The sequence below is a fragment of the Bacillus rossius genome, chromosome 7, assembly GCF_032445375.1.
Source record: "Bacillus rossius redtenbacheri isolate Brsri chromosome 7, Brsri_v3, whole genome shotgun sequence".
Classification (NCBI taxonomy): Eukaryota; Metazoa; Arthropoda; class Insecta; order Phasmatodea; family Bacillidae; genus Bacillus; species Bacillus rossius.
Window position 1 is genome coordinate 38,195,958 of NC_086335.1, and position 27,634 is coordinate 38,223,591.

A 27,634-nucleotide genomic window follows, 5' to 3' on the forward strand; every position below is an offset into this window, starting at 1 on the left:
CAAGCCTACACACAATAAATATTATAACAAAGAATTAATATAAAACAAAACTACGCCATATTTCTTTGAAGTACACAGTTCGAACCTATCAAGAGCCAAATTTAATTATTTGATAAATAATTTTAACAAAACATTTTTAAAAGTTTAATAATAATTATAAAATGGATTTCAAAATTATGTCACAGACTTCGCAAAGTACTCGGCCCGATTATTACATAATACGTCAGTCATGGGTGCATAAATCTAGCCGAAAACACAATCATTTATATTATAGCAAAAAAAAAGTCAATTTCCATTTAACGAGTACAGTAATCATTCTCACTACGGGCAAGGACTGTATACAAAGCAGCTGGTCGGCTAAATAAAATTTTGTTACTCGATGTCATCACACCTACCATGGAGACGAGACTGTATTCGTTTTAATTTATGACTACTAGATTTTTTTCAAATACAAGCATGTAAGCCAGCGTCTCCGAAACACGAGGCCTCCTTCGTCGATGCATGATATATTGATATACCTTTCAATCGCGAAGCAGAACAAAGCAGATAGCGAGCGGCCCGACTGCAGCAGCAGTCCACAGTCCGGCAGGGCCGAGCAAGCACAGACTGCCACAGCAGTCCCATAAATTGGTTGCAAAGCTTATATAATGAAACACATGTATAGACTGCAATAAAACTAAAATAATGTGAAAATGTAATAATAATCTAACATGAGATGAGAGGGCCTCCTCGGGGATATTTTTGTGTTGGTGAGGAGGAATGGTAAGTGCGAAGATCGCTGGTGCTTCCAGCGCGGTGTCGCCTCTAAGCGCAAGGCTGTGGACTGGCGCGCAGTCTTCCCGTAGTGGATAGGGCAACTGTGAGACCTGAGACGTTACCACAACATTATACGGCGGAGAAATTAAGATAAAGATGTAAATGCAAGTCCCTCGAGTGCTTTCAAGAATCTATACCGAATGTTTAATACCTAAAAATTATTCTGAAAACACAATTTTTGCCATTTTCACTCTTCTAAAAATACAGTTTAAAAACTAAGTATGGAAACAGAACTACTCACCCAACCCCAACGTATTCTTAAATGCTTTTCGTAAACAGACGTCACTCGGATATCTTCAGCAGTTTTTAAATCACGTGTCTCCCCCCCCCCCTTCCCGGAAACACTGCACGCCGTATGTGTGGCCAAGTAGGCAGAGCCTTTAAATGATTTGTTTTTAAAATGTAAAATAAAATAAAAAGTTTCGTATGGGAAAACACGATGGAAACTGAACTTGGTGTTTCTCTTCAGCAAGGAAAACCATTTACCCGTCTTGAGATGAAGAATTTAGACGCTGGGCGTTTGATTGCACCGACGTCTCTGAGGAGACCCTTTTAATATACGGAGAGTTGGTATCACTGCCCCGCCGAATAAACATCCCCCCCCCCCCCCCCCGCAAACTAGTAAGAAGACGGCGGAGGCCCGAGTGAAGTAGGAGAGTGCGAAGGGAGCAGGTAAGCCGCACTTTATAACAGCAGCTACCCCTCGGGATGAAATATGGCTGCCGCACGTTATAACTGCAGCTACTACTAGAGATGAAATATGGCTGCCGCAATCATCTTCACACAGACAAATTGAGCATTTTCACTACTAACAGGGCAATTTCGACTTCATTAAATAAATCAATCCATCATACTCAAAAACCTTGTGACTCATTTCCACCTAATTACAAGCTGTACCTTGACCTGAAATACTATAAAATAAAAAAAATTGAAACTTAAATTCTTAAAAATAAAATGTGAGTTATCAATCAATAAATAAATTCCTCCAAACAGAACTAAAACGACGCCAAATTCCTTAGGTTAAAAGACAATTTCTACCACTGTCAAATTTAACATATAAAATTATATAGTATATAATCCTAATGTAAATTTTAAACTGTTAATAACCACAGAAAATATAAATATTTATAATTCGACCTACAATCTGCAAGTAATACGTTAAGACATAATTAATTTTAAGAGTATAAATATAAATTTGGTGAAATATTTTTTCTAACTTTTACTAGTTTTGTAGCCGAATGTGTACGCGGTACCACGACCCTTTTCGCACAAGCGTCACGTCTTCAGCACTTACCCTCTTTCAGTTGTATGTAGGCCAAAAACTAAAATTTGTTAAATGCTGAATTTTAACGAAAGTGTTGTTTTTCAGATTTTTGAAAATAATTATACACAATTTTTTTCATGTCTTTAAAATTATTTTATTTTTAAGTATATACTAACCTAACGCTACGTAAATATAACACGAATAACATGAAAATATGTAATAACTGAAAAACAATATATATATATATATATATATATATATATATATATATATATATAAGCTGGTTGCAAAAAATATATTTGAAACTATTTCTTTAATATATTAAAATATATATAATGTACGGAGGATAACGTTTAGCGCACTTGACGAACAAACGTCAAGGAAGTAACAAAACCGCATGTTTAATATAAAGAATACAGATAATTTATGGTTTGGATAATATGAACTGAATATTAGTACTAGATATACTACAATAGCTCAGTTTTTCTGACGGCATAAAACATTCTGACACTACTAGTCGGGATTAACAACTACCGTTTCGGTCTTTTTCGTAATATTGTGATATTTTTATTATTAAGTTGGATTCTTCGTTCATAATAATTGAAACCATTGATTTTTTTCGCGAAAAGATTTTCGATACTAACTGAGGGTTAGTAATTGACAGTGCCATCGTCTGTGTTTAGTGATTTGTAACGTCTGTACCGTCAGCACAATAATCACAGCAATTCTGTGCGGAAGCTTATCGTGGAGGCGGACGCCAACTGCAAGGTAGAAACCGCTGGCTATGGCATGCGGTATGCCGCATACCTCAATGCAGTCTAACGACCGTGCAATTTTTTTTTCCGCGAAATATGCATGCCCATAATAATAATAATGCAGAAGGCATATTATACGTAACTTCCTGTTTTTTTTTTTTTTAATATGTACAGAGTACGGGTGGGCCCCGAATTTTTCAGAAGTGGGAAACGTTTGGGACGCTGTAAGTCGGTGGGTTTTCTCAGCATGCATTCTACCACTGCTTCATCAACATCACTTCGCCGCTCATAGTTTACTACGACCTCGGTGACTACGAGACGTTAACCCTCGATAAATTAATTCTCTATGCTAGATCAACTCCCTATCTCCCTCCTTGTTCTTTGCCTACTATCCGCGATAGTCGAGGGGCGATGTCTTAGATAACTCAAAATAGCGAATAATCCGCTTTGAACGCGGTTGTCGGGCGGCTTCCTGTGAAAACGTATAATAAGTTAGCAAATATTTTATTTAAGAGTTAAAGTTCTCAGGATAAACTGCTACTTAAGAATCTACATCTTGTCGCCAAGCTAAACTATCGTGTTGTGGACTTTTAGCAAGCGGCTGGCGCAAAGTCAATTTTCGAAGCAAGGAAATTAGTGATTTTATTTTTTAAATATTAACATTTCATCAGTCACTTTTCCTTAAAAAAAAAGAAAGAAAAGGTATAATTCAAAATACTGTTGCAAAAAAAAAGCTTACAACACGAAATAACGCACACGGTTTAGATAATTCGCGCGCGAATTTCGTTTTTAGTATAACTTTTGACAGAGGAGTTAACAAACATAACACTGAGATGTGAATTTTTTTCAGTATTTAGACATCTAAAAGAATAAAATACTATTATATGTATGCGCAAATAAAATCCCTACGTGGTTAAAAAAAATATCAGAAACTATGGCACATAGCTTTAGTAGCAGCTAACGTTAATACCAATTTTCAACGACAACCTTAGTGGCTTATTGCAAAAAAATAATAATAGGAGTTTAAGCCCAAATTTTACATTATTTCTTTAATCAATTGCTTTTTTTTAACAACACCTTACCACAATCGGACATTTATATGGCCCCTTAAAAAACAACGAATCATGCATCATTTTTAGCGAAATGTGTGCACGAAAATCATTTTCAAAGGCTTCTTAAGAGAGGGTTAATTCTTAGCAAAAATGTAAATTCCTTTCCATACGTAGACGTTTCGGAATAATAATTATACGATTATACCATAAAAGATGAAATAAACAAAATTCAATGCGTAAAACAAAAGTATAAACGATTAGAGACAAATAAAATGAGCGCTAAATGGACGGGATCCGCAACTCACGCTGTTAAATCTGAGAAAATGTTTGCACTTTTGTGCATTGGTAGTAAATCGTACAATATTTAAAGAAAATCTTGATTTATATAACCAAAGAGTGTGCATTTCCTATGCCATTTTTACACAAAAATACGTATATGGTACAATCAAATAATGCCTAAAACGCATTATTGGTATTAAAGGTCCACAGTCAACAGGCACATGACAGAAGACGGAAATCAAGGAGCAGATAAACACGAGTGTGTCCTACTTACAGACTTGCCAGCCGCGTTTCGAGCGACAGCGTTCTTTACGTGGCTCTGCATTTCGGCGTGCCCGCTTTTCGCGTTTCAAACTGCGGTCCTGAACTACAGAAAGAGCACATTGAATTCGCTTCGCATGCTTAGTGTTTGGCAACACTTGCAGAAACGGATCGATCCACTGCGCTTAATTCGCAGTTTCGCGAATGTCTGTCTGTACGAAACGAACCGAGCGTCGCTGCCGGAATTCCTCATGAACGTGTTGTGCTTGAAACACGATAGTTCGAGCTTTTAATATATATACTGTATAGAAGTCGCCAGCCAGGTTAAAATTTCTAATACGGTTTTGAGGTAGTTGGTTAATTCAACGCCGCAATCGCCACCATCTCTAGGGCATCGACTTGTGGTGGTCCCTAGCGGACAAATGTCGAACTCTTCAAACACCCCTTCCCCCTCCCGTTGAACGACCTTGAGCTGCAGTGAATGATAGGAGCGGGGTGCGGGGAATGACAGCGGGCGACAGTGCTGCGCTCTAATGTGTAAATAACAACTAAGACGATACAGGGCGTTACGGCAGCACACTGCTGCGGTGAAGTTCCCAAGCTGCTCATCATACGCTTCTGAAAAACGTAGAGTAAATCCTATCCACTCGCGACTTCTATACAGTATATATATTCAAAGGTTCGAGGGACGCGACAGTAAAGTATCGCATTGCGGAGAGCACGCTTTACATCTTCCAAACTTAAGTCTTTCATCCCTCGGTCACCCCTCAATGTGCAGCCTGTTTTCGTGCTACATCCACAGCATCACTAACTAGCCTGTCAACCCACATCCCACCATGTACCAGATCTCTGACAATCACGGATGGCACGTGAGTCTCACTCTCTCCTCTACCCCTTACCCCAAACCCTACTCGCTGTCATGCGCACTTGCATCAGGCATGGCCCGCTACACCCGTTTCCTTCACCTAGGTCATTCTTTAAAGTTCATTTCCACGTAACTCCTACACCACCTTTCTTTTCTTCGGAAAGCTAACAATCCTAGTCATGTTCACATTTATTACCATACAATTCGCAACTGACCCGCACTCCAACCGGTCAAAATCGTTCTGATGTCGTCCTCTTTCCCATAGAACGCATACAAAAAACTTCAACCCACTTAGGTTCCTTTAACTATGGTATTAATCTAAACCTTAAACAGCAGGAGGAGTCTCGGTCTCAGAGCACTCTCCTACGGTACCCATTAGGTCACTTTTCCCACCTCCAATATTTCCATTTCCGTTCTCGCCCATTGTTTCAAATCATTCGGAAAGTCTCCCACCCATATCAACACCCTTCTGTCTCTTATCCACATTTGCACAGGGCAAACCCCTCCTGTCACCCATTCGCTCAATCTCTCTTCCCCCACCCCTACCACAAACCCACAAACATACCAAACAAATCTTACCCACTCCACATGTCAGACTGCTTCCGGAGTTTGCCTTGGCCTCTCCTCCTTGGACGATAGACACTACCACTGCAGCACTCTTCTGATTTCGTATTATTCCTTTCTTCTGTGACTGAGCAAGTAGCGACTTCTGATATGTTCATAATCCTATCCCGTCAGTTTGAGGTAGCTGCTCCCCGATATCTATCCTCCCAAATTTCATCACATCTTTTGCAGTATTTAAAGCCCATCTCCTCCCTTCGGCTTTACCCTTTTGGTTAAGACCATACATCGCCATCCACGAAAACTGGCAGGTGTTGCTCCTATAGCAAATGTGCCTTTTCCAAACCCCCTATACACTTCTGCCCTCATCCCCCAAGTAATGGCGGTCCATTCGCTCCCTTAACTCTTTGTAGCTATATAACTATACTTCACCCCTCCCTCCAACAATCTTTCCATGCATGCACCCCTTTTCTTCCCCTGTTCTTTAATCTCTTATTCCATTTGCTCCTCTCTCTTGGCATGCAGCCTCCTACACTTAAGCTACAGTATCCTCCCATAGTAAGGAGGGTCCACCTCTTTTCGTAACCTCTTTACTGGCACAAAATGTACTATGACCTGTTCCAGAATGTCTTTCAAGGCCAACAAACCTGTCATTTAGATCCTAAATTCCTGCCCGACTATCACACCCTGACCCTTGCCTGAATCTCCACATCTTCTCTTATTTTCTCTGCCCTCCGCCCCATTTCTAGCACCACGACTGGGATCCTATGAACGCCAGTTCTTCATCATTAATCTAATTATAAATGTCTCCACCAGCAACACATTTAAGAATGTAGCTACATGTCTCTGTTTCCATTTCAACCTCCCAGCCCTCTGTTTACCAACTGCGCCCTTGTTCCTATCTCCTCCAGTTTCTGTTCCTACAACAGCATTGGCATGTTAAGGGGCCCGCCTCGTCAGGGGTGTATGTGTGTTAGTGAGGCGGGATGATAAGCGCGACGCTCGCTGGTGCTTCCAGCGCGGTATAGCCTCTAAGTGCAAGTCTCTGAACTGGCGCGCATTCGTCTCGTCGTCACAGGATAACTGTGAAATTTGAGCGGTGACCGTAACATTATATGGCGGAGAAATGAAGATAAAGGTGTTATGCAAGCCCCATTGTACTTTTCGGGCCTCAGCGAACTCTTAAATGCTATTCGTAAATAGGCCCCACTCGGATATCTTGAGTAGTTTTGAAATCGCGTTGTTTTTCCTGAAGCTCTGCACACCGTATGTGTGGCCAGGTAGGCGGGTCCCTTAAGATTACCAGCTATTATCACCCTACTCTCTCCCCGAAGCCAGTCTATCTTACCTTCACCATCTAAATTGCTTCCTCCCAGGAGACGTTTTGCTGCTCTAATCTTTTCATCCTTATCTCAAACACTTCTACTTTATCCCCATCCAACCTCTCCTATAAGTTCCTCTCCCAAGCAGCATACCATTACCCCTCCCCCTTTCTGATTTTTAGTTTCTCTTAAATAGTTCTCCTTAGTTCCCCATTGGCTACTTTCTCATGCAACAATGTCTCTCTTCCACTATAACAATATCATAACCATTCACTCCAACTCTACTCCAGAATATGTCACTCTTTTGGCACACACACTTGTTGCCCATTTAATTTCATACACACTTGCCGCTTTCAATGATCTTCCAGGTGAAGTTGCACAAATATCTCGCTGGAAAACTAATACAATCGCAGATCAAGAATGGAACTCCAATGGTGCAAATTGTCCATCGTAACAGTTTGCAACAAAAACAGACTAAATAAATGAAACCCAACAATACTTGCCAAGCTTTTTTTAATTAAATTTTTACTTACTATTGCAAAAAAAATTGTGCAAATGTATTAAGTCTAAAGATCAATATTAGTTAAATTTAAGTTAATAATTTACCCATAGCACTATAAAAAAACATGTTGATAAATTAGCCCTTTATTGGGGGCGGAGAATGAGAGAATAATCCCTTTTTGATGAGTAGTGTTACATATTTTACTGTAGTTACATAAAACTACCTATTAAATATGATAAAAACATGAAACATGAATCTCACAGCAGCAAAATGCGAAACTTCCACTGGTCACATGGATCTATGCAAACAAAGGAGTTAAGAGTTGACTAAAGTTATTCAGTATTTGTATAGGCTTAGCCTTCCATTCCTGCATTCATGTCATTGTAAGTCAATTTCATTAGATTTACATAAAAATCAGCATAATATACAATGCATAACCACATTCAAGTGATTTTACTATAGGTCATTAGTTCCCGCCCATACATTAAAAAATTTAACCATACATTTTCTTGCAAGGCATTCTGTGATATTTGAAAGATTTTTCTTACCTGTCATTGATTTTATTTATGTTGGTGTAACCATTCTGCCAGATTCTTGTCCAAATATGAATGTAAAGCTTAATATTCACAGCACCTTTGGCACATATTCAAATATTGCCAGAATCATGTTCTTGCTATTTCACGCAATTTCAGATATTTATTAAGTATTAAAATATCATAACTAAAATTTCTTACCTAATTTTTCAATCAATATTTTTTCTTGTTTTTAATAGTTTTTACATGCTTTATATTAGCTTCACCTGTATGTTTGTCTGTCCGTCTGTAACTGTTTGTCTGTCCGTCTGTAACTCTTTCGCTTAAGAGTGAGTGGATCATCACTGTAAAATGTCCCACCCATTTCATTACGTTCGTTAGCCGAGCGGTCTAAGGCGCGCGACTTCTGTGATGTCAGCTTTCGGATTCAGCGATCGTGGGTTCTACTCCCGGCCACGCCGAGAAAAAATTATTTTTTACATGCTTTATATTAGCTTCACCTGTATGTTTGTCTGTCCGTCTGTAACTCTTTTTACATGCTTTATATTAGCTTCACCTGTATGTTTGTCTGTCCGTCTGTAACTCTGTCTGTCCGTCTGTAACTCTTTCGACTAAGAGTGAGTGACTCATCACTGTAAAATGTCCCACCCATTTCATTACGTTCGTTAGCCGAGCGGTCTAAGGCGCGCGACTTCTGTGACGTCAGCTTTCGGATTCAGCGATCGTGGGTTCTACTCCCGGCCACGCCGAAAAAAAAAATGTTATTTTTTTTTTTCCCCCGGTAAATTCTAATATTATATCCATACATCTAACTGCAAATGATTCGTAGAGACTTTACCATTTCTTTGTGACGTTGCAACTCCAAATAGTTATCTCAGATGGTAATAGGTAGTGTCGGTAACTCATTTCCCTATGATGATAATTATACATAAATATAGTTTAAAAAACTAAAAAAAACATGCTTTTAAAGAATATCAAACTAAAAAGTTAAAAATAAATATAGTTTAAAACACTAAAAAACATGCTTTTAAAGAATATCAAACTAAAAAGTTAAAAATAAATATAGTTTAAAAAACTTAAGAAACATGCTTTTAAAGATTATCAAACTAAAAAGTGAAAAATAATTTTAAAATTAAATTTATGACAATAGTATATAAGCAATACTAGTATAAATGAGAAAAAAGCATGGGGCGCTTAATATTCAAAAAATATGGCACAAAGCGCCTCAAGCTTTTTTCTCATTTATACTAGTATTGCTTATATACTATTGTCATAAATTAAATTATAAAATTATTTTTTACTTTTTAGTTTGATAATCTTTAAAAGCATGTTTCTTTAGTTTTTTAAACTATATTTATTTTTAACTTTTTAGTTTGATATTCTTTAAAAGCATGTTTTTTTAGTTTTTTAAACTATATTTATTTACATGCTTTATATTAGCTTCACCTGTATGTTTGTCTGTCTGTCCGTCTGTAACTCTGTCTGTCCGTCTGTAACTCTGTCTGTCCGTCTGTAACTCTGTCTGTCCGTCTGTAACTCTTTCGACTAAGAGTGAGTGACTCATCACTGTAAAATGTCCCACCCATTTCATTACGTTCGTTAGCCGAGCGGTCTAAGGCGCGCGACTTCTGTGACGTCAGCTTTCGGATTCAGCGATCGTGGGTTCTACTCCCGGCCACGCCGGAAAAAAAATGTTTTTTTTCCCCCGGTAAATTCTAATATTATATCCATACATCTAACTGCAAATGATTCGTAGAGACTTTACCATTTCTTTGTGACGTTGCAACTCCAAATAGTTATCTCAGATGGTAATAGGTAGTGTCGGTAACTCATTTCCCTATGATAATTATACATAAATATAGTTTAAAAAACTAAAAAAACATGCTTTTAAAGAATATCAAACTAAAAAGTTAAAAATAAATATAGTTTAAAACACTAAAAAACATGCTTTTAAAGAATATCAAACTAAAAAGTTAAAAATAAATATAGTTTAAAAAACTTAAGAAACATGCTTTTAAAGATTATCAAACTAAAAAGTGAAAAATAATTTTAAAATTAAATTTATGACAATAGTATATAAGCAATACTAGTATAAATGAGAAAAAAGCATGGGGCGCTTAATATTCAAAAAATATGGCACAAAGCGCCTCAAGCTTTTTTCTCATTTATACTAGTATTGCTTATATACTATTGTCATAAATTTAATTTTAAAATTATTTTTTACTTTTTAGTTTGATAATCTTTAAAAGCATGTTTTTTTTTAGTTTTTTAAACTATATTTATTTTTAACTTTTTAGTTTGATATTCTTTAAAAGCATGTTTTTTAGTTTTTTAAACTATATTTTTACTGCAATATTTCCCTCAACTTCAAGCCCCTGCCCAATAGTGAGTTTCTCAGAATCCAGTAGGAACATCAAAACACTGTTTTCAAGATAAACACAGGAATTTCTGTACTGCACAAAATCACCATTTTCAGATATTTTTTTACAGAAAAGCCACCATTCTTGAAAATTCCCAATTAAAGAAAAATATAAACACAAAAATATCCTGCATGGTCATAAAAATAATTTTATTGAGCATGGTGATATATAATGTATTATAACAAAAGAACGCACTAAACATTTAACACATATGTGTTATCAGCATTAATAAGCAGAATATAGACACCAATACATATTAAAAATACTTTTTAAAATATTTTTTGTTGCTTTATCCCTGTCTTCTTTTACTAATGTTGGTACATATACACATACTACCCACCAACCACCCCTAAAAGGACTTCCAATAAGAAACTTTCACTAACATGGATGTCATGGCTGTCTCTCTTTACCGGTGGTAATGACACCAGCACCACCATGTTGGTGGCATCATCAATATTGTTATGGTATCAGGATTTAGACTACTTCCATGTCTGTAATGAGAGGGTTAATAAACATTTGCTTGACTGCATATCAAAGGTATTGTTTGGAGGAATTGAACAAATTCCAATTTTCATACTGGTTAAGTTCAATACACGATACCAAACTTAATGGTTGGCAAGAAAGAAGGGGAAATGTATGTTGTCATGGAAATGGCCTATGATAATAAAACTGAACGGAGGAATAAAGGAAAATATATTATGTAATATCAGTAACAGTGAAAGACAAAACAGAGCCGTAAAATTAAATAAAAGTGATAAGTTTTTAAGTGATGGTATATATTGTATGAGGAGGAGTGAAATATTAAGTAGAATGGAATATGTTTAAGAAATTAATAAATAAGTACACAAAAAGTATTTAGTAGGTAGGTAGTAAGAAACGGATGTGTGGTGATGAGTGTAGTAGCATTGTGAGAAGAGCAAGATTTATTGTGAATTAATATAATAGTAGAGAAGGTATATGTGCAATTGTGATTGTAGTAGTGAAAGTGACAGTTCATGTTTTACAATATACAGTAAACTCCCTATTACCTGCGGGCGGATGCAGATTATCCGCGCATGGTACGAAAAAATACAGCACATATGTAAATCTGTATTTTATTACAAGTGAGCAAATTTGAACTCTACTGACTAGTGTATTGTGTGCAGTATACAGTAAATCGCCACAGGCCTTCTCGGAACTCACGCAGTAGGCTGGCATGCATTGCTATTTTTGTCTCTGTCACACTTTGTTTCTAGTCGTATGGTTGAGCACTTTTATGTTACATTACTGAAATGTATTGTATGTTAATTATTCAGTAAATGACTAAAATTTTAGCATCATTTAAAAATTTGTAGTTTAATTGTAACTTTTACTGTACATAATGTTTAGATTTTTAAGTTGAAAATGTTTCCTTGTTGTTTCCGATTTTTGGCTCTTTTGCGAATTATCCGCGATTTTCACTATACTAACCGTGGTGGCCCTGCCACTTAATTTCACGGATAATCGAGAGTGTACTGTATAATGAATTTAATGTAAAAATGAGAAAATTTTTTGCTTAGGCACATTTAATATAGGTCTATACAAGAGAAATATTAAAAGTAAATTATTATTTCCATAAAGACAAGAAAGTGTTATTTTTTGTAAAAAAAGCTTTTAAATATATGTGATTTGTAGCTGTGTTTTACGTGCATTTAGTTTTCTGTGTTAGATGATAGGTCTATTATGTGTGTTTTTTTTTGGGATGTTAAATATTTATTTTCTTTGGTTAAACTGCTCTTTTTCTATAAGTTAGTTTTGCAATCATTGAAGTTGAAGTGATAAAAACAAAGCGAAAGTTTTGGTGAGGGTAGGTCAGCTAGTAATATGTATGTATGTGTGTGTATAAATATATATATATATATGTATGTATGTGTGTGTACACACATGTACATATACACACATATATATATACACAAACACACATACATATATACACACACACACACACAATGCGATATGGTAGGCATATCAACGAAGTCTTCAACAAGGCTATGACATGTACATTCTTACGGTACAAGCACGGGAACGGATGTTTTGGACATGGAAGATTCAAATGCTTGTTTTGCACAAGATGATGTTGACAAAATTAGAGTACGGAATATATTTTCGGTATCATATTCTATACTAGACTATGTAGGGCTTACATTAAAATCAATTTCAAAATGAATAATCAATTTATAAAATGTGGTATCATAAAATACAGGGACCGGAAAGTTACTTTTAAAAAGTAACTCAGTTACAGTTACAAATACTCCATTGTAAATGTAACCCTGTTACAACTACAAGTTACACTACTGAAAATAAACCAGTTACAGTTACAGTTCTGAGAAAAGTAACTTTAAGTTACTTTAACAGTTACTTTGTGGAAAACTAAAAATGTGATACGTAATATTGTTATAATTAAAAGCTAATAAAACATATTGTGTTTAGTAAAGATATATGATTATTTAAACTGAAAATTTTTAAATAGGTCTTAAATTACATTTAGTAATTAGTTCACACTACAGAATTGTTCGCAGAACCACACAAGCACTTCACAATAAAGTTATTTTTATCACTCGACCGAACTTCGAAAAAATTAGAATAGGTATGAAGGCCATGGCAACGAAAATTCTGGACTGCTTTCTCGGCTTCTCGCTTCATTAGATTCTGTCATTGCTTTCGCACATGTGCACAGGTAGGTTAATTAATTAAACAGCACAGCAGTAAACCCGCATGTCGCAAATATTTAATAAATGACAATCAAAATACGAGCGCAGGCTAGCCAACAGCAGTTTTACAAGTACAAGCAATACCATCGCAAATAATATGCTTGTCGGGATTTTCGTTTTGGATTTGAAAAAATTAACAAATCGTTCGTTCAATAAGAAATACATTTAAAAAATGTAACTCAAGAAGTAACGACAATCATCGTTAATTTAAGGCAGCAAATGTAATTCAGTTACAGTTACTGAAAACTTAATATATTGCGTTACCACTATCGTTTACATAAAAAGTAACTGTTACAAATAACGTCGTTACTAGTAGCGCGTTACTTCCAGTCCCTGATAAAATATACTAAACTGGGCGGGGTTAAAGTTTAAAATTTAATACCGTGGAAATATATCTTCAATAACTTGAAATACATTTGAATAGGTATAGTTAGTTTAGAAAAGAAACATATTTTGGCAAAAAAAGGCATGTGAATGCTGCCCCCCCCCCCCCTCTTTTTCCCCCAAACCACCATACCCCCACCCTTGTACTGAAGAATGTATCGGTGGTAATGACATCAGCGCCACCATGTTGATGAGGCTATCAGTAGTGCTATGGTACTAGGATCTAGACTAACCCCAGTTTAATGGAGTCAACATACACAACTATTTTATAAATTAACTGTTTCCAGAATGCACCTTGCAAGTGTTTCATGACAATTCAAATACTGGTTTGACATTAATTCTTAAGGTGTTTTAAATTTTGCACCTTTACCTTTACCTAAATGGCAAAATCCAGGAGCTTGTTTGAATCTGAGGCTAGATAACTATTCGGTACATAAACGAGCGCAGTTCGTTCCATTATGAATGCACTGAGATGGAAAAAGCTTAGAAAAACATAATTGCAACAATATAATGACAATAATTCATGTTTGCAGTTATTAATTTGGAAAGTTTTTAAGACAGTATTCGTCATTATACCACAAGCTTCCCATACTTAATCATAATATTAAAACTAAAAATAAGTAACATTTATAAACTCTCATTCCATAACGCCTAAATCCAAGATTTCTAAAAAGATTTCAGGCCCACCTTATTTAAGTATTGATTTTAGCAGACATTTCTAGTTATCACACACACCAATTTTAACCAAAATTGAACATTCCCTTACCTTTCCGACATCATTATTCGCATTTAAAGACGATTATGCTTCAATCACAAGTACAACCACATTTCACACATTTAAGAATCTAGAAACATTACGCAGCTACATAGGCCTAAACATTCACAAGCGGCCATTTTTATGAATGTTTACTACGTTCATCATGCCAGTAGTTTACTAGAATACAAAATTAAATATAAGCAGTATATGATCGAATTTAATTTTTTACGCTAAAATATATTTTGGATAACATAATTGCACGATGTGTCAAATTATTTATTTTTATGTTAGTTCGAAACTATTACTTAATATAAATATTAGAAAGATACACACAAATTTAAAACTTTTATTTTCTGAGACTTTCTTTATTTTAAAGATAATCAAAAATTTCGTGAATTTTTATTTGCTTTCATGAGTACTCACTAGATAAGAAAAATGTTATAACCATGTACTGACTTAAAAGCTCCTGAATCCAATATGGATAATCACCTTTATTTCAAACGACACATGTGGAAGGGAATTTCAAGTTTTACAAAACAGAAAATTTTGTGTTAATGAAGAAAATAGTTTGTCATCGTTAAGTTTGTGAGTATTATGATAGAACATGTAATGTATCTTTCACGGTAATTAAATAATGTTAACGATTAAAGAATAAATGAAATTGTCAGCTGAGGTATGTATTACATATTTTAATAATTTAATTGTTAGACCTTTTAATTTTCATTGTATCAAACGTACATGTTTTTAAATTAATAGTTGTTTGTGGTATAACCTTAAAATGTTTGACAGACTTATATTTGTTTTGAACACCTTTTGATTTGTTTCGTGTCTACGTGTAAGATTTGGGCGATATTTTTTTCAGTTTTGTGGGGTTTTGTTTATCGCTTTCATTAGATATTGTTCAATGTTTGTGGTACAAGTTTCTTCAAAGATTTTTAAAATAATACTTTTAGGCCTATTAAAAAATGAAATCGTGCATTTACAACAAATTGAATGAACTAATATTTTATTACCTCATATTTTCAAAACCTCTACTGTTTCTGTAGTGTGTGTACCTTGTCAGCAAACTGCTGTGTGGCAATAACTATTTAGGCTAATACCTACGTTACAGAGGCGAAGCGTCCATGGAAGTTGTAGGAGCGGCGCTTCCCTTCCCTTAACCAGTGGAAAATAATAATATTCTTTCATTTTTATATTAGCTAGATAGGTTTATCAGCAAAAAAAAAGTGGCTTCAGCAGTGTAGGTGCGTGTTACTACCTAAGCAGTCCGCCCCAGCCACCTATATAAAGCCACCGGAAGCTGCTGCCTGCTAAGCTTCACCCTCTCAGACGTAACACAGATGGAATCACTGATAACGTGACTCTACAAACTAATTTTAAAAATATGTTTTTTCAAGATGTTATTTGAACTAGATGCCACAGGGGTTAAAAAGACAAGGACTGGCCTCTATACAACTTGTACTGACTTTTTGGAGTCAGAAAAAAGATTAATATGAGCTATATGCCTTACTTAAATGTGTAATTATTTTTGGCATTTATAAAATATATTATTTATAATTGTGTATTTATGTTCAGGAGAAATAACTATTCATAAATTAATAATAATTGTACAGTAGTTACGTGGAGAGTAGGCCTCTTATCACCACCCAGCAGCTATACTAGGGTAGACACTAGTTTTATTCACTCCAATGCATGTTTCAGCTTTGGATTAGATGGAGCAGGTGTTCAGAAAAGTTTTAAGTACAGTAAATTAGATATGTATATGTAATCAATTGTGTATCCAAGATTTTCTTGTGTGACTTCTCATTTCAGATATGTATTTTTTTTTGCAGGTTTTAATTTTTTAGCTTTTTAATAAGGAGATACCAAAATTACTACACAAAATAACAATATGAGTTACACTGAGAAACACGAGAACATTTCTAAAGATGACTGGATGAACCGTCTCGAAGGATTGCACATTCAGCGTTCTGATATGAACAAACTGATCATGAATTATTTGGTAACAGGTAAGGTCTTCTAGAAATCCTACAGTGACCATTATGCATTCATTATCTTTACAGTTAAGGGAAATACAGGAATGGGGGAAGCCTACATTATTATTCATGATTTTTTTGGTATGGAAGTGGTAATCTTAGTTTTCAAGTGAAACTTTTGTTTTTTTCATGTATGAAGATGGTAAATGATTGATTTTATGTATGCATAAAGTACAAGACAGTTCCTCTAATATTTTTTGTATCAGCACAATTATCTTTCAAATCTATATAAATAAAAAGGTAAATGTTAGTTCATTCAAAATCTTATATCTCCAAAAGTTCTTCACCATTTGCGTTGAAATTTTGACATAACATTGCATTTTAAATGTGCGTGTTTTTATATAGCTATGTGATTCCTGTAACGGGTAAAAAGATAAAAATATAGATACTAGGTAAAAATATATATTTTCAATATTTTTATTATACATAGAGTAGAGATATATATATATATATAGAAAGAAGGGTAGATATATATGCAGAGAGAGATATAGAGATATAAATAGAGAATTAGAGAGCGATAAAGAAATGCTTTGTATGTGTGTACCTATTTCAAACAAAAAAATTGATTGAGGCATTGCAACCCATGCTGGACATTAGCTAGTTGAGTAATATTATTGTTAACAAGTCACCTTGTCATTATATCATTAAAACATTTTATTTTTGAGACCCCGCTGTTTTAAAAATAGAGCATCACATGTACACTCAAGTGGCTGTTGGGGTCTTGGGTTGGGGGCTCACCGTGTGCATAGGATTTATTTGGATTATTTTTTACTTAGTAAGTATTTTATTCACTGATCATCATGGTTAAAGCTTAATATCATATGAAAAGACATATATTAATAATTAATCATGTGTCTTCACCATAGTATTCATATTGGTCTCTTCTTGTGTGCGCCAGAGGGATTCAAAGAGGCAGCCGAGAAGTTTCAGCAAGAATCTGGTGTGCAGCCATCGATAGAGCTTGATTCGCTCGACGACAGGATCAGAATCCGTGATGCTATACAGAGTGGCCGCATCGAGGAAGCTACGGCCTTGGTCAATCAACTGCACCCGGAGTTGTTGGACAACGATCGTTACCTCTACTTTCACTTGCAGGTTGTAAGTCCAGATATGAGCAGCAGTGGTAGCTCTTGCAGAAAGCACACAAGCATTGGCCAACTTAAAAAATTTTTAATATTCAGATGTAATGTGTGCAGAAGGATGCAATTTTTCTTTAATCGACCATATCATGTTTTTGTGGAAAACATTAGCTATGAAAAAGGCCAGATATAGAAAAAAATTGTTCTACAGTCTACTGCAAACCGTAGTTTTCTTGCGATTTATGCATGTGGCATCCTTGCACTCTAGTATTTTTTTGTGAAGTCTGAACCGAACCTTAAAGATCCAAGTATCTACCTAACCCTTCAAAATCTGTGGAACGTAGTCCAACCCATATTGGTGCCAATAGAAACTACGCTCTAACTTTCGCGGCAACAAAAGTCATTTGCGTGAATGATGTATTATTGATGCACTGCTATTATTAAATCCATCAAGTAGAGTCCATAAGCTTTACAATGATTTTGTAACTGATATATTGTTAAAAAGTAATTTTTATAGCTGCTTTTTAATAGTTAATTATGTTTGTCTACTGTGTGTCTTGAATGGAAGTCTATATCCATTGATAATGCTTGCGTGTTTAAAAAATTGTGAAGACTTTTATGTGTGTACAGCAATCCCTCCCTTAGCAATGACAAAAGTGTTCCTAAAAATGTTTGTGTTATTCAAAATCACATAGGTATTCGGAAGCATTAGTCTCCATAAATAGCAAGGCTAATTTACTTAATATGTTCCAAAATGTGTAGGAGAATATTCTTTACATAATATAAATGCGTAGAATAACACTCTACAATAAGTACTTATGTTACACCATTTATCTTTATAAGCCTACCATTGAATACGTTATATGACAAATACGAGACAGCGTGTCATGAGATAGGTGATTATGTACTTATCGTCGGTTGTTTGGCTTACCAGCCCGGGTGTGACATTCAACTCACGTCACGTACCTTTTCACAATCTTTGCAACCCATCCTTTACTGGCAGTGAATCCGAATTACTGTCCAGATATTTACATTTAAATTTTTCAAAAATTTATGTGCTTATTCACATACCACTGCTTGGTTCACACCAATCCTGTCAGGTCCGTGATTTTTTTCCATTGCACCATTCATTTCAGGGGAGTTTCAATGGAAAAATTTGAAGAAAAAAATTTCAAGATTTTAATTTTATCGTATTGCTTGAATTGTAATGTTTAAAATGATATATAATACATAGTGTTTATTAATTCTCAACAATGCAAAAAAAAATATTAAAAATTCACCTTTGTAAAAAAAATATGAAAATTTTCCATTATTTTATCTCTTACAGTCAGAAGTTTTTCTGAGCTTTTTTTTTTTCTTTTATATATTTTCATAGACTTGTATCAATATTGATTTTTATTCTTTATACTAATTATGATTTTACATAATTTTTAGGTTATGCATCAATTTTTTTGCTGTCAACCATTGAATTACAGTCTTTATTTCTGTGTAATTTACTGATTCATTTTCAGTTTTAGATGTTGAGATATTAATTAATTGTATGTGAATAATGTAATAATGTAATTCTAACACAGATACTGCTTCATTTCGTAATGGGAAGAAGAAACAAAAGTTTTCCGATATAAATACTCTGCTTGTTTATGGACTTTGTGCAATTGGTAAGGGAAAAAGAGCTGGAGAAATATTATGTGGGGTCCTAACTTTACCCTCACCCCATGCCGATTTTTGTTCACATGTTGAATATATAGGATCTGCTATTGAAGCTGTATGCAAACAGTCGATGTATGAAGCTGTAGAAATAAATTAATGAGAACAATCGTGATCTAACTGTTGCTCTTGATGGATCCTGGCAGAAGAGAGGACACACATCACTGATAGGTGTTGTGACAGCAACTAGTGGTGATACAGGAAACGTTTTGGATGTTGAGATGTTACATCAACATTGTAGGAGTAAAAACAGGACTAAAAACCACCACGAGTCTTCGTGTACTGCCAATTACATAGGTATCAGTGGGGGGAAGGAAGTTGCTGGAGCAAAGGCCATTTTTAATCGATCCTCGTCTATTTATGATGTCAGATACACTAAATATTTAGGTGATGGGACTCAAAAGCTATAAAGCTGTTCTAGAAGAACAGCCTTACGGTAATAATGTAGACATCGAAAAATTGGAATACATTGCCCTTGTGCAGAAAAGAATGGGCCCAAGGCTGGGGAACTTGAAATCTAAACTACAGGGCAAGAAACTTGTTGATGGAAAACCACTTGGTGGTCGAAATAGGCTTACAGATGCTTGGATTTTAAAAATCCAAAAGTATTATGGACTAGCTATTATAAGAAATGTTGGCAGCCTAGAAGACATGAAAAGAGCTGTTTGGGCTGAATATTATCATTTGCTCTCGACAGATGACGATCCTCAACATATACTGCACACCCAGAGCTACTCAAATGTGCGTCCATGGAAAGAGTCAGAATCCAAATGAATCTTTGAACAATGTAATTTGGAACAGACTGCCTAAAACCACATTTATTGGTATCAATACCCTTCACATGGGTGTATATAATGCTATAGCAAGTTTTAACATGGGAAACATTGTGAAGTGTATGGTCCTAAATAAGCATAGACTTCATCCAGATCCTGTTGTATCACAGCCGTGCAAAGCATGTTTCAGGACACTCAAAAGAAAGCAAGGCAGGAGAGAAGCATAGCAAAGAGGAAGTTAGAAGAGATTTTTGAACAAGAAGAAGACCCTGACAATCCATCTTACGGTTAAAGGATGTGCGACAAACTTTAAATGCAATTTTCTGTAAAATCATTTTCTCAATTAATTGTTCCTTTATCTCATTTTCTAACAATCCTAAAAATATCAAATTTTTTACCATTTGAAATAAAATTATAATTATTTTTTCAACAATAATAAATGGAAACCCCTACATTAAAGTACTAAACAATCCTAGTAGATTATGTTGAGCGAATTTCAATGTGTTCCATCAAATAGTTTCTGAGAAAAAAAGTTATGGAATTTAAAATTGTGAAGATAGGCCATTGAAACTTCCCTAACAACTTTTTCCATGTGAATCATCTGTTCATTTATGTTCCAGTGTCTGTCGTATAAATTCCTGCTAGTACAACCAACAGCATCAGACTTATATAAATGTTTGATAGAGTGCGCACAGTTTACTTGCTTAAAACTAAAGTGCGACCAACATAAGTGTGGCCTTCATGACATTCTGCATGCCGTAATATTTCTAGTTTTGTCTTAAATATTTGAACACAATGCTTTATGCTCTCTCTTGGAAGCCATGATTCCAACTGCAGGCAGGGTTGGCAGCGGTGGGCACAGCCCACAGGTTTTGGGTTGGGTTTTTTCGATAAAACCCACTTGAAAAAACCCGGGCAGGTTTTATTGAAGTGGGGTTTTTTGTTAATTTCAAATAAAAGTATGATAACATTTTATACCTAAGTGAAGTATTTGTACACAAACACTTGAAGCTTTTTATTGCCTATGGAAGCTATGCATAATTACCAATTCCACCAATTAGTCTGTTTATGTAAATAAAGAATCTGTGGAATGGAGGAACTTAGTTTAAAAAAAACCTTCTTGTTTTTAATGGGTTTTTCATTTACCTCTGAAATAACAATATTAATGGAAACTTCATTTTTAAACCACACAAATAAAAGGAAATATAATATAACTGATGACAAATGAGACTGGCAACCTAGAGTGACTCTCTGTGACTCTGAGTGACTCAGTGACTCTCACATCTCCACTCCAACCAGTCATCATTGTCTGATCATATTTCTACGTATAGTTACAGTATTGATTTCGAAGTAGGACATTGTGTGAGTATGTATATCCTTTTAAGTTTCTTGATGAACAAATAATTGACTATAAAAATATTAAAAACCATATTAGTATTTGAAGTTCAGTTCAAAACTCTCAAATTATCATGTTACAAATTATTCTCAAATCACACAATTTTGCAAATAAAAATTATGATGTAAAACACTTCTTGTCAACACGTAAAAAAAAAAATCCAAAAATTCTTTCAAAAAACCCAGGTTTTTTTCATTAAAACCCAGTTGGGTTGGGTTTTTTTTCAAAAGAGCCCGGGTTTTTTCCAACCCTGACTGCAGGTGCTTGCGCACGTACAGTTACCAGCAGACAAACGGGCAGATGTTGTGCGTGTGAGTTCCCTGCCACTGGCTAGACTGAAGTTCATCACGGCCCGATCTGTGCCGGGCGACAACGACACGGCTTGGTGGCATATGCGCAGGGGTAAAAACATTTTGTTTTTTGCGCTCTATAGCCTCAACTGAACTTGCCGTAGCTGATGTTTGTACAACAGCCGATTGCGTAGTCAGACCTGCAGGCACATCTCTTCCTTCCCCCTTGTATAGCTAACTGTATGCCACAGTACATCTGTTATTTAACGAGTTTAAGCAGACTTCGAGGTCTCATGTCTGACTTTTTTTTTTTACCTATGGCGATTTCGTGCTAACTGAAATTTACAGATGTGCTATTCAAGACTGGGGCAGTAAAATTAACATCGCGCTAAATTAATTCGTGCAATTTGTAGATGTGCTATGTGAGAGATTGGTGTATAAGTAAGGAAAAAACTCTTTATTGTAAATTGCATCTTTATCAGTTAGTGTTTCCTTTACCACTTCTCAGTGTTTTGAGAAGCAGCATTCTGTAATTTTTTTATGCGAATTTTAGTGCACAAAACTTATTACAATTGTTTGGTGCTTAGTTGCCCTGATACCTCAGTTTTCATAAAAAAAAGTTGTAACATATATAGCGAGCTACACATAATATTTTACCATTGTAATCACTTCTCTTTTTATGGACCAAAATTCATATTTTATTTTGTGTAATAATGCAAAATGAAACCATTTTTTAACTGCCATACTTTTATTAAGAATATTTTAAAAATTAGATTGAATTTTAAATTAGAGTGGGTTGTATTTTTCTCTCTTTTTATTAGTTGCTAGCTAACTCTCAGTGACTTGCTTCTGCAGATTTCAGTATATTGCTAATATCATAACATTGTAATAGAGATATAGTTCAATCCTAATCATCTCTAAAACTCAGTCTCAAGCACTTTTTTTTTTCATTTCGTTTTTAGGTACAGTACAGTAATATCTCAACACTTATGCTACCCCATCTTATGCAAGTCCGGAGATAAGCATTTTTTAAATCTTCTCGTCGATTCGTTCGTCTTTTTGTTCTAACATCTCACGATTCTTGATTCTCTACTCCATCCACTCTATTGTTCAACTTAACATGTTCATACATGTTTCACGCAGAGTCAATGCATAGCTACAAATAATTGTTTTGTGTTATTTACATTTTGTGTTTGCCATAACTACAGAGACTTAATAGACTCTTCTTTGTCTATCAAACTAAGTAGAACTGTTTTTTCTGCATCAAACATAATAAGAAAAACATATTTGGAATGTAAAATTTACATCAAAAGCTTTGATGCAAAAATAAAATAAAAATGTGAATGGGCAAAGAAGTTTTATCTACCGGAATTGACAGTCAGAACAATTATAAAAGTTAAAGAAAAAATTCTCGGAGCTGTGTAAAATGCTCAGGCTTTGAATCCAAGCATCATTTGTAAACATCATGGTTTTGTCGCTGAGATGAAAAAAATGTTAAAATTTTGGTGTGATAATCAAGTGTGAAAAGTTGTCCTGTTGATCGGAACACAATTTGTTCTCAAGCTAAGCTGGTTTTTGAGAGATTAAAATAAGAAGCTGGGGAGGTGGCTGAAGATTAAATGTTTAAAGCTAGTAACAGTTGGTTCAGCTAATTCAAAAGTTGCTTTGATTAGTGTAGTATTGCAGAAAGTGCAGAGACGGCAAGTGCTGATAAAGAGGCTGCGTGTCTCTATCCAGAGAAACTCAAAGCTGTGATAGAAGAAACATATTCAGCATGAATGAGACTGGCTGTTCTGGAAGATGCCTAGAAGAACTTTATCGCACGTGAAGAGAAAACCTTCCCAGGTTTTAAGGCCGCCAAAGATTAATTGCCAGTGATGATGGCACAAATGCAGCTGGTAATTGTAAGTTAAAACTGACTTGCCCGTGATTTTGAAATTGAATCATAAAGTTTGGGTGACAGTTTACCTTTTTGAAGACTGGCTTGGTCATTACTTCATACCTAAAGTTGAATGTTATTGCCAATCTAAACAAATCCCATTTTAAGTGATGCCTTTAATTGACAATGCACCTGGTTATCCTCCTGCCACTTTAAATAATTTCGACCCACTTGTGAAAGTTGTATTTTTGCCACCAAATACAACCAGTTTGCTTCAACCAGGGAGACATCAAAACTTTTAAAGCTTATTACACTAGACGATCGTTTGCGCATCCACATGAAACTGTGAGACAAAACAATGAGCTCGCTGTTAAAGACTTTTGGATGTCGTAAGGTGTAAGAATCATTAAACAGTGTGGGAATGAAATTTTACATAAAACTTTAAATTGTGTCTAATTTGTGTCCATTTTTTTTACACCACTGAAACTCAGGCGGAATCAGAGCCAGTGCCTGATGAAATTGGCAATGTGATTGAAGAGGTTGTCAATCTTGTCAGACAAATAAATTTAGACGTGGATAGCGATGACGCTCAATACTTGCTGGATTCACACCATCAGGAGTTGACAATCGATGAGTTTATAGAAATGCATAAACAAGAGCAAGATATTGAAGAACCTGATTCTTTAGACCCAGTTCAATTAGAAGATCAAACTTGACAGAAGGCCTCGGTTCAATTGAAAAAGGTTTACTAATTTTGGAAAACATCAAGGCATAAAAATTTATTAGTAAACTTATGAGGAAATTTTGCTTGAGAAGTAAAAATCTTTGATCCGTCAGACGACTTAGATTGATTTTATGAAGCCTTCTACATCAAAATATCTTCGGTTTACATTTTTGTAATTCAAAATAATATAATTATTGCATTATCTAAGATTTTATTATACATTTTTTTATAAATTATTGTTGTTTTTATTTTCTGGTCCCAATCAAACATAATTTATATTCCAAATTTACACACATTTCACTTACACGGTTATTGCTCGGTTTCACCTATTGCGTAAGTTCGGGGTATTATTGTACTTTTATTTTGGGGCTTTTTTTTTTAAATTTTAATTTCATACCTTTTTTGCAATTGTTGTTCTGTCACAAATATTTTCAAGAGATATTCACTCAGTGTAGTATCATGGGTGTAAACCGTTGTGCAATTGATAATAATCACTGGTGCTACTATTTACACCCATAATATTACATTAAGTGAATATATGTTGAAAATATGTGTTAGACATCAGTAAAAGCAAGAAAGGTATCAAATTAAAATTTCAGAAACAGCCTTTAAATTAAAGTGATATCAAAAAATTCCCCCATATTTTGATATTTTGATGTTTAATTTAAAGGCTGTTTCTAAAATTTTAATTTGATACCTTTCTTGCATATATATATGTGTGTGTGTGTGTGTGTATAAATCATATATAAATCATATATATATATAACATGCTTAGTTACAATGACCTTTCTTTTATGTAGAATGAAACACGACTGAACTGGCAAGAACCAAATTGCCTTGTGGATTGTGTGTGATATAGCACTGCGAAACTCGGCCTACATATTGTTGTGTTTGGCGTGACCGTTGCAGCAGTTGCACCTGATCGAGTTGATTCGAATTGGCCGAGTGGAGGAGTCGCTCCACTTTGCCCAGGAGCACTTGTCCGAGGCAGGAGAGTCCGACCCGGCCGTCTTGCAGGAGATCGAGCGCACGCTGGCTCTGCTGGCGTTTGACGAGCCTCACAACTCTCCATACAGCGATCTGCTTCACCCGACACACAGGCAGAAGGTACTGTCCGCTCATCTGATTATATCCTTAGTTTTTTAAGGTTTTGTGGCATGGTTGGCTGATTTAAACCACAATGGTTTAAACCTAGAGGTTGTTTTACATAATGTATTTTTAAATAGAATGTCTGAACTTTTTTTAATGAGAGGTCTGATTCCATTTTAATAGCAACAAAAGTTAGCTCATTTATGTTTCATAATTTCACAGTTTCTATAATAGGACATCCTACATAGTTTGATGGATATGATGTTTCATGTTTAACATTAAATAATTTAAATTTATATTTTAATTATTCTGTTTTTAGTGTTTCAGAAGAACATTTTTTTTAACTAGTTCAATAATTTCATTTAAAGTAAATGAATAATCACCAGGCTTATAAATATTTAAATTACTGGAAAATTTGGTAGAGAGAGCTCACTTTCAAGTAACTGAATCTTCATTTCCTCCCACCACAACAAGTACGTAGTTTGATTAAATTATTGGGTCATTACTTCGTTTAAAAAAAAACTGTATGGTTCATGCTTTTTTAAAGCATTTTTTTTTTGTTCAGTGCATAACTAGTTTTTTTTTTTTCTTTCTTTCTAAATTTGTAGGTAGCAAGTGAATTGAATGCAGCTATTTTGAAGATAGAGAACAGAGAGCCAACTACGCCCAAATTGTCGAGTCTCCTGAAACTGATCTTGTGGGCCCAAGATGAGCTGGACAAAAAGAAGATCAAGTACCCCAAGATGACGAGCCTTGCTGATGCTGTCATCGAGAGCCCCAAGTGACAACTGTGTCCACTCGAGATGGCCTCCACCACTTTCTATCTGCGTCAGTGACGTAGGAACACTGGCTCTCAAGTTTTGTGATTTAACATGTTTGTTTGTCCTCTCAAAGAAATAATTTGTCTCCTAGTCTAAATGTTTTGAAATTGTACTGTGCCCGTCAGTGTTTTTTTTATGTAACATCCCATGCGGTATAATAATACAGCTACATATATAAGTTACTACAAAAGATTTTCTCTCAATTTGAAATTGAGTTTAATATCAGTTAGCTGTCAGTTCCTTAAAAGACTAAATATTCTGACAACAATAATTAATATAACTGGAAAGTAATGTGTTGTCTATTGTCTTTGATTGTGTACATGTAAATAATGTTGCAAAATAACTGCATATAATAAAATTTATATGGGTGTGTTTTGAAGGCATAAATTTCAGTTTCTACTTACACAATATCAAAATAATAAATGCTGTACATAAAATGGCTTCAGTCATAGCACAGTGTTGAAACTGTACACTGTAACTGTAATTTTATTGAAGATGGTTGAAAGTAAGAGTGTTGACAGTAAAACTGTAAAAATATTATTCTTACAACACCTGTCAAAAATGTGCTGAAGTCTAAAATGTTTTATATATTAAATTTTTGAGTCCTTTCTGATTGTACTATTATATATGTATTTATAGTTAGCAAACCAGAATGAAACTGGTTATCGGGATTAGTCAGACAGATCGCTCCAACTTAGAACGGCAGTGCATTACCACACACTGAATCAAGAAAGAGCTCACAATGTGTCTGTCCTTCTGTTGACATGCCTGGTGATTCTTTTTTTGCATAGAGTGAATAAAACCACAGGTTTTTTTCATGGTGGTGTACTTCAGTCAAGCCTTTCAAGTTTCAGCTCTTTGTCTATACGTACTTCACACAGAACGGGAACCTAAAAGGTTTGGTTTCTGGGAAGCTGCCAACCGAGTCATCAGAGGAACTTTGGCAGATGGCTTTATTCTATATGGTGGATTATATAATATATGTGTGTGTGTGTCTGTTTTTTATGCATAGCAAGATGGAAGGGGCTGCATATAATATGTATTTTATAAGTAGTAACCAAAATAAAGATTTAAAGCAAGAGAAGATAATCACACAGATGTAGTTCAGAGGGATGGTTCACAGCATCCCATTTTAAAAAGTATGCTGTTGGTTTCATTGCAGTCAGAAAAGGAAGGCCTGTATTTATCTTTGAGTATCTTTGTCCCACAGGAATATCAGCTAAATAAAAAATTCTGTTCTCGGGATGCAACATGCAGAGAGGAACCTCATAAGCTGTCATGTTTAGTCTTGTAGATGAAGTTTTTTTATATATATAACAAATGTGGTTGTGAAGAAAGTG

The 27,634-nt window shown here is 35.0% G+C and overlaps 2 protein-coding genes across 4 annotated transcripts in view; one reads left to right on the forward strand and one right to left on the reverse strand.

Annotated features, from left to right (window-relative positions):
• The window catches only part of LOC134533847 (uncharacterized), an 85,177-nt gene extending 70,526 nt beyond the window's left edge, over positions 1-14,651 (reverse strand). The window contains exon 1 of one of the 2 annotated variants that reach the window (XM_063371540.1): positions 14,510-14,651. In XM_063371540.1, coding sequence (XP_063227610.1) covers positions 14,510-14,532 — 23 coding nt within the window. In that variant the 5' untranslated portion in view covers positions 14,533-14,651. The remainder of the gene's footprint in view (positions 1-14,509) is intronic. The other variant, XM_063371541.1, reaches the window with a different exon arrangement.
• Positions 14,652-14,974: 323 nt separating this feature from the next.
• Positions 14,975-27,112, forward strand: LOC134533850 (glucose-induced degradation protein 8 homolog). 2 transcript variants are annotated; one of them, XM_063371544.1, is made up of 5 exons: positions 14,975-15,173; positions 16,333-16,509; positions 17,435-17,631; positions 25,294-25,491; positions 26,082-27,112. In XM_063371544.1, exons 2-5 carry the CDS (start codon positions 16,392-16,394, stop codon positions 26,256-26,258), a joined length of 690 nt encoding a protein of 229 aa, XP_063227614.1. In that variant the 5' UTR covers positions 14,975-15,173; positions 16,333-16,391; the 3' UTR covers positions 26,259-27,112. The 2 variants fall into 2 exon arrangements, with proteins under 2 accessions (XP_063227614.1, XP_063227613.1); XM_063371543.1 differs by having other exon boundaries at positions 15,054-15,173; positions 17,435-17,634.
• Positions 27,113-27,634: the final 522 nt, after the last annotated feature.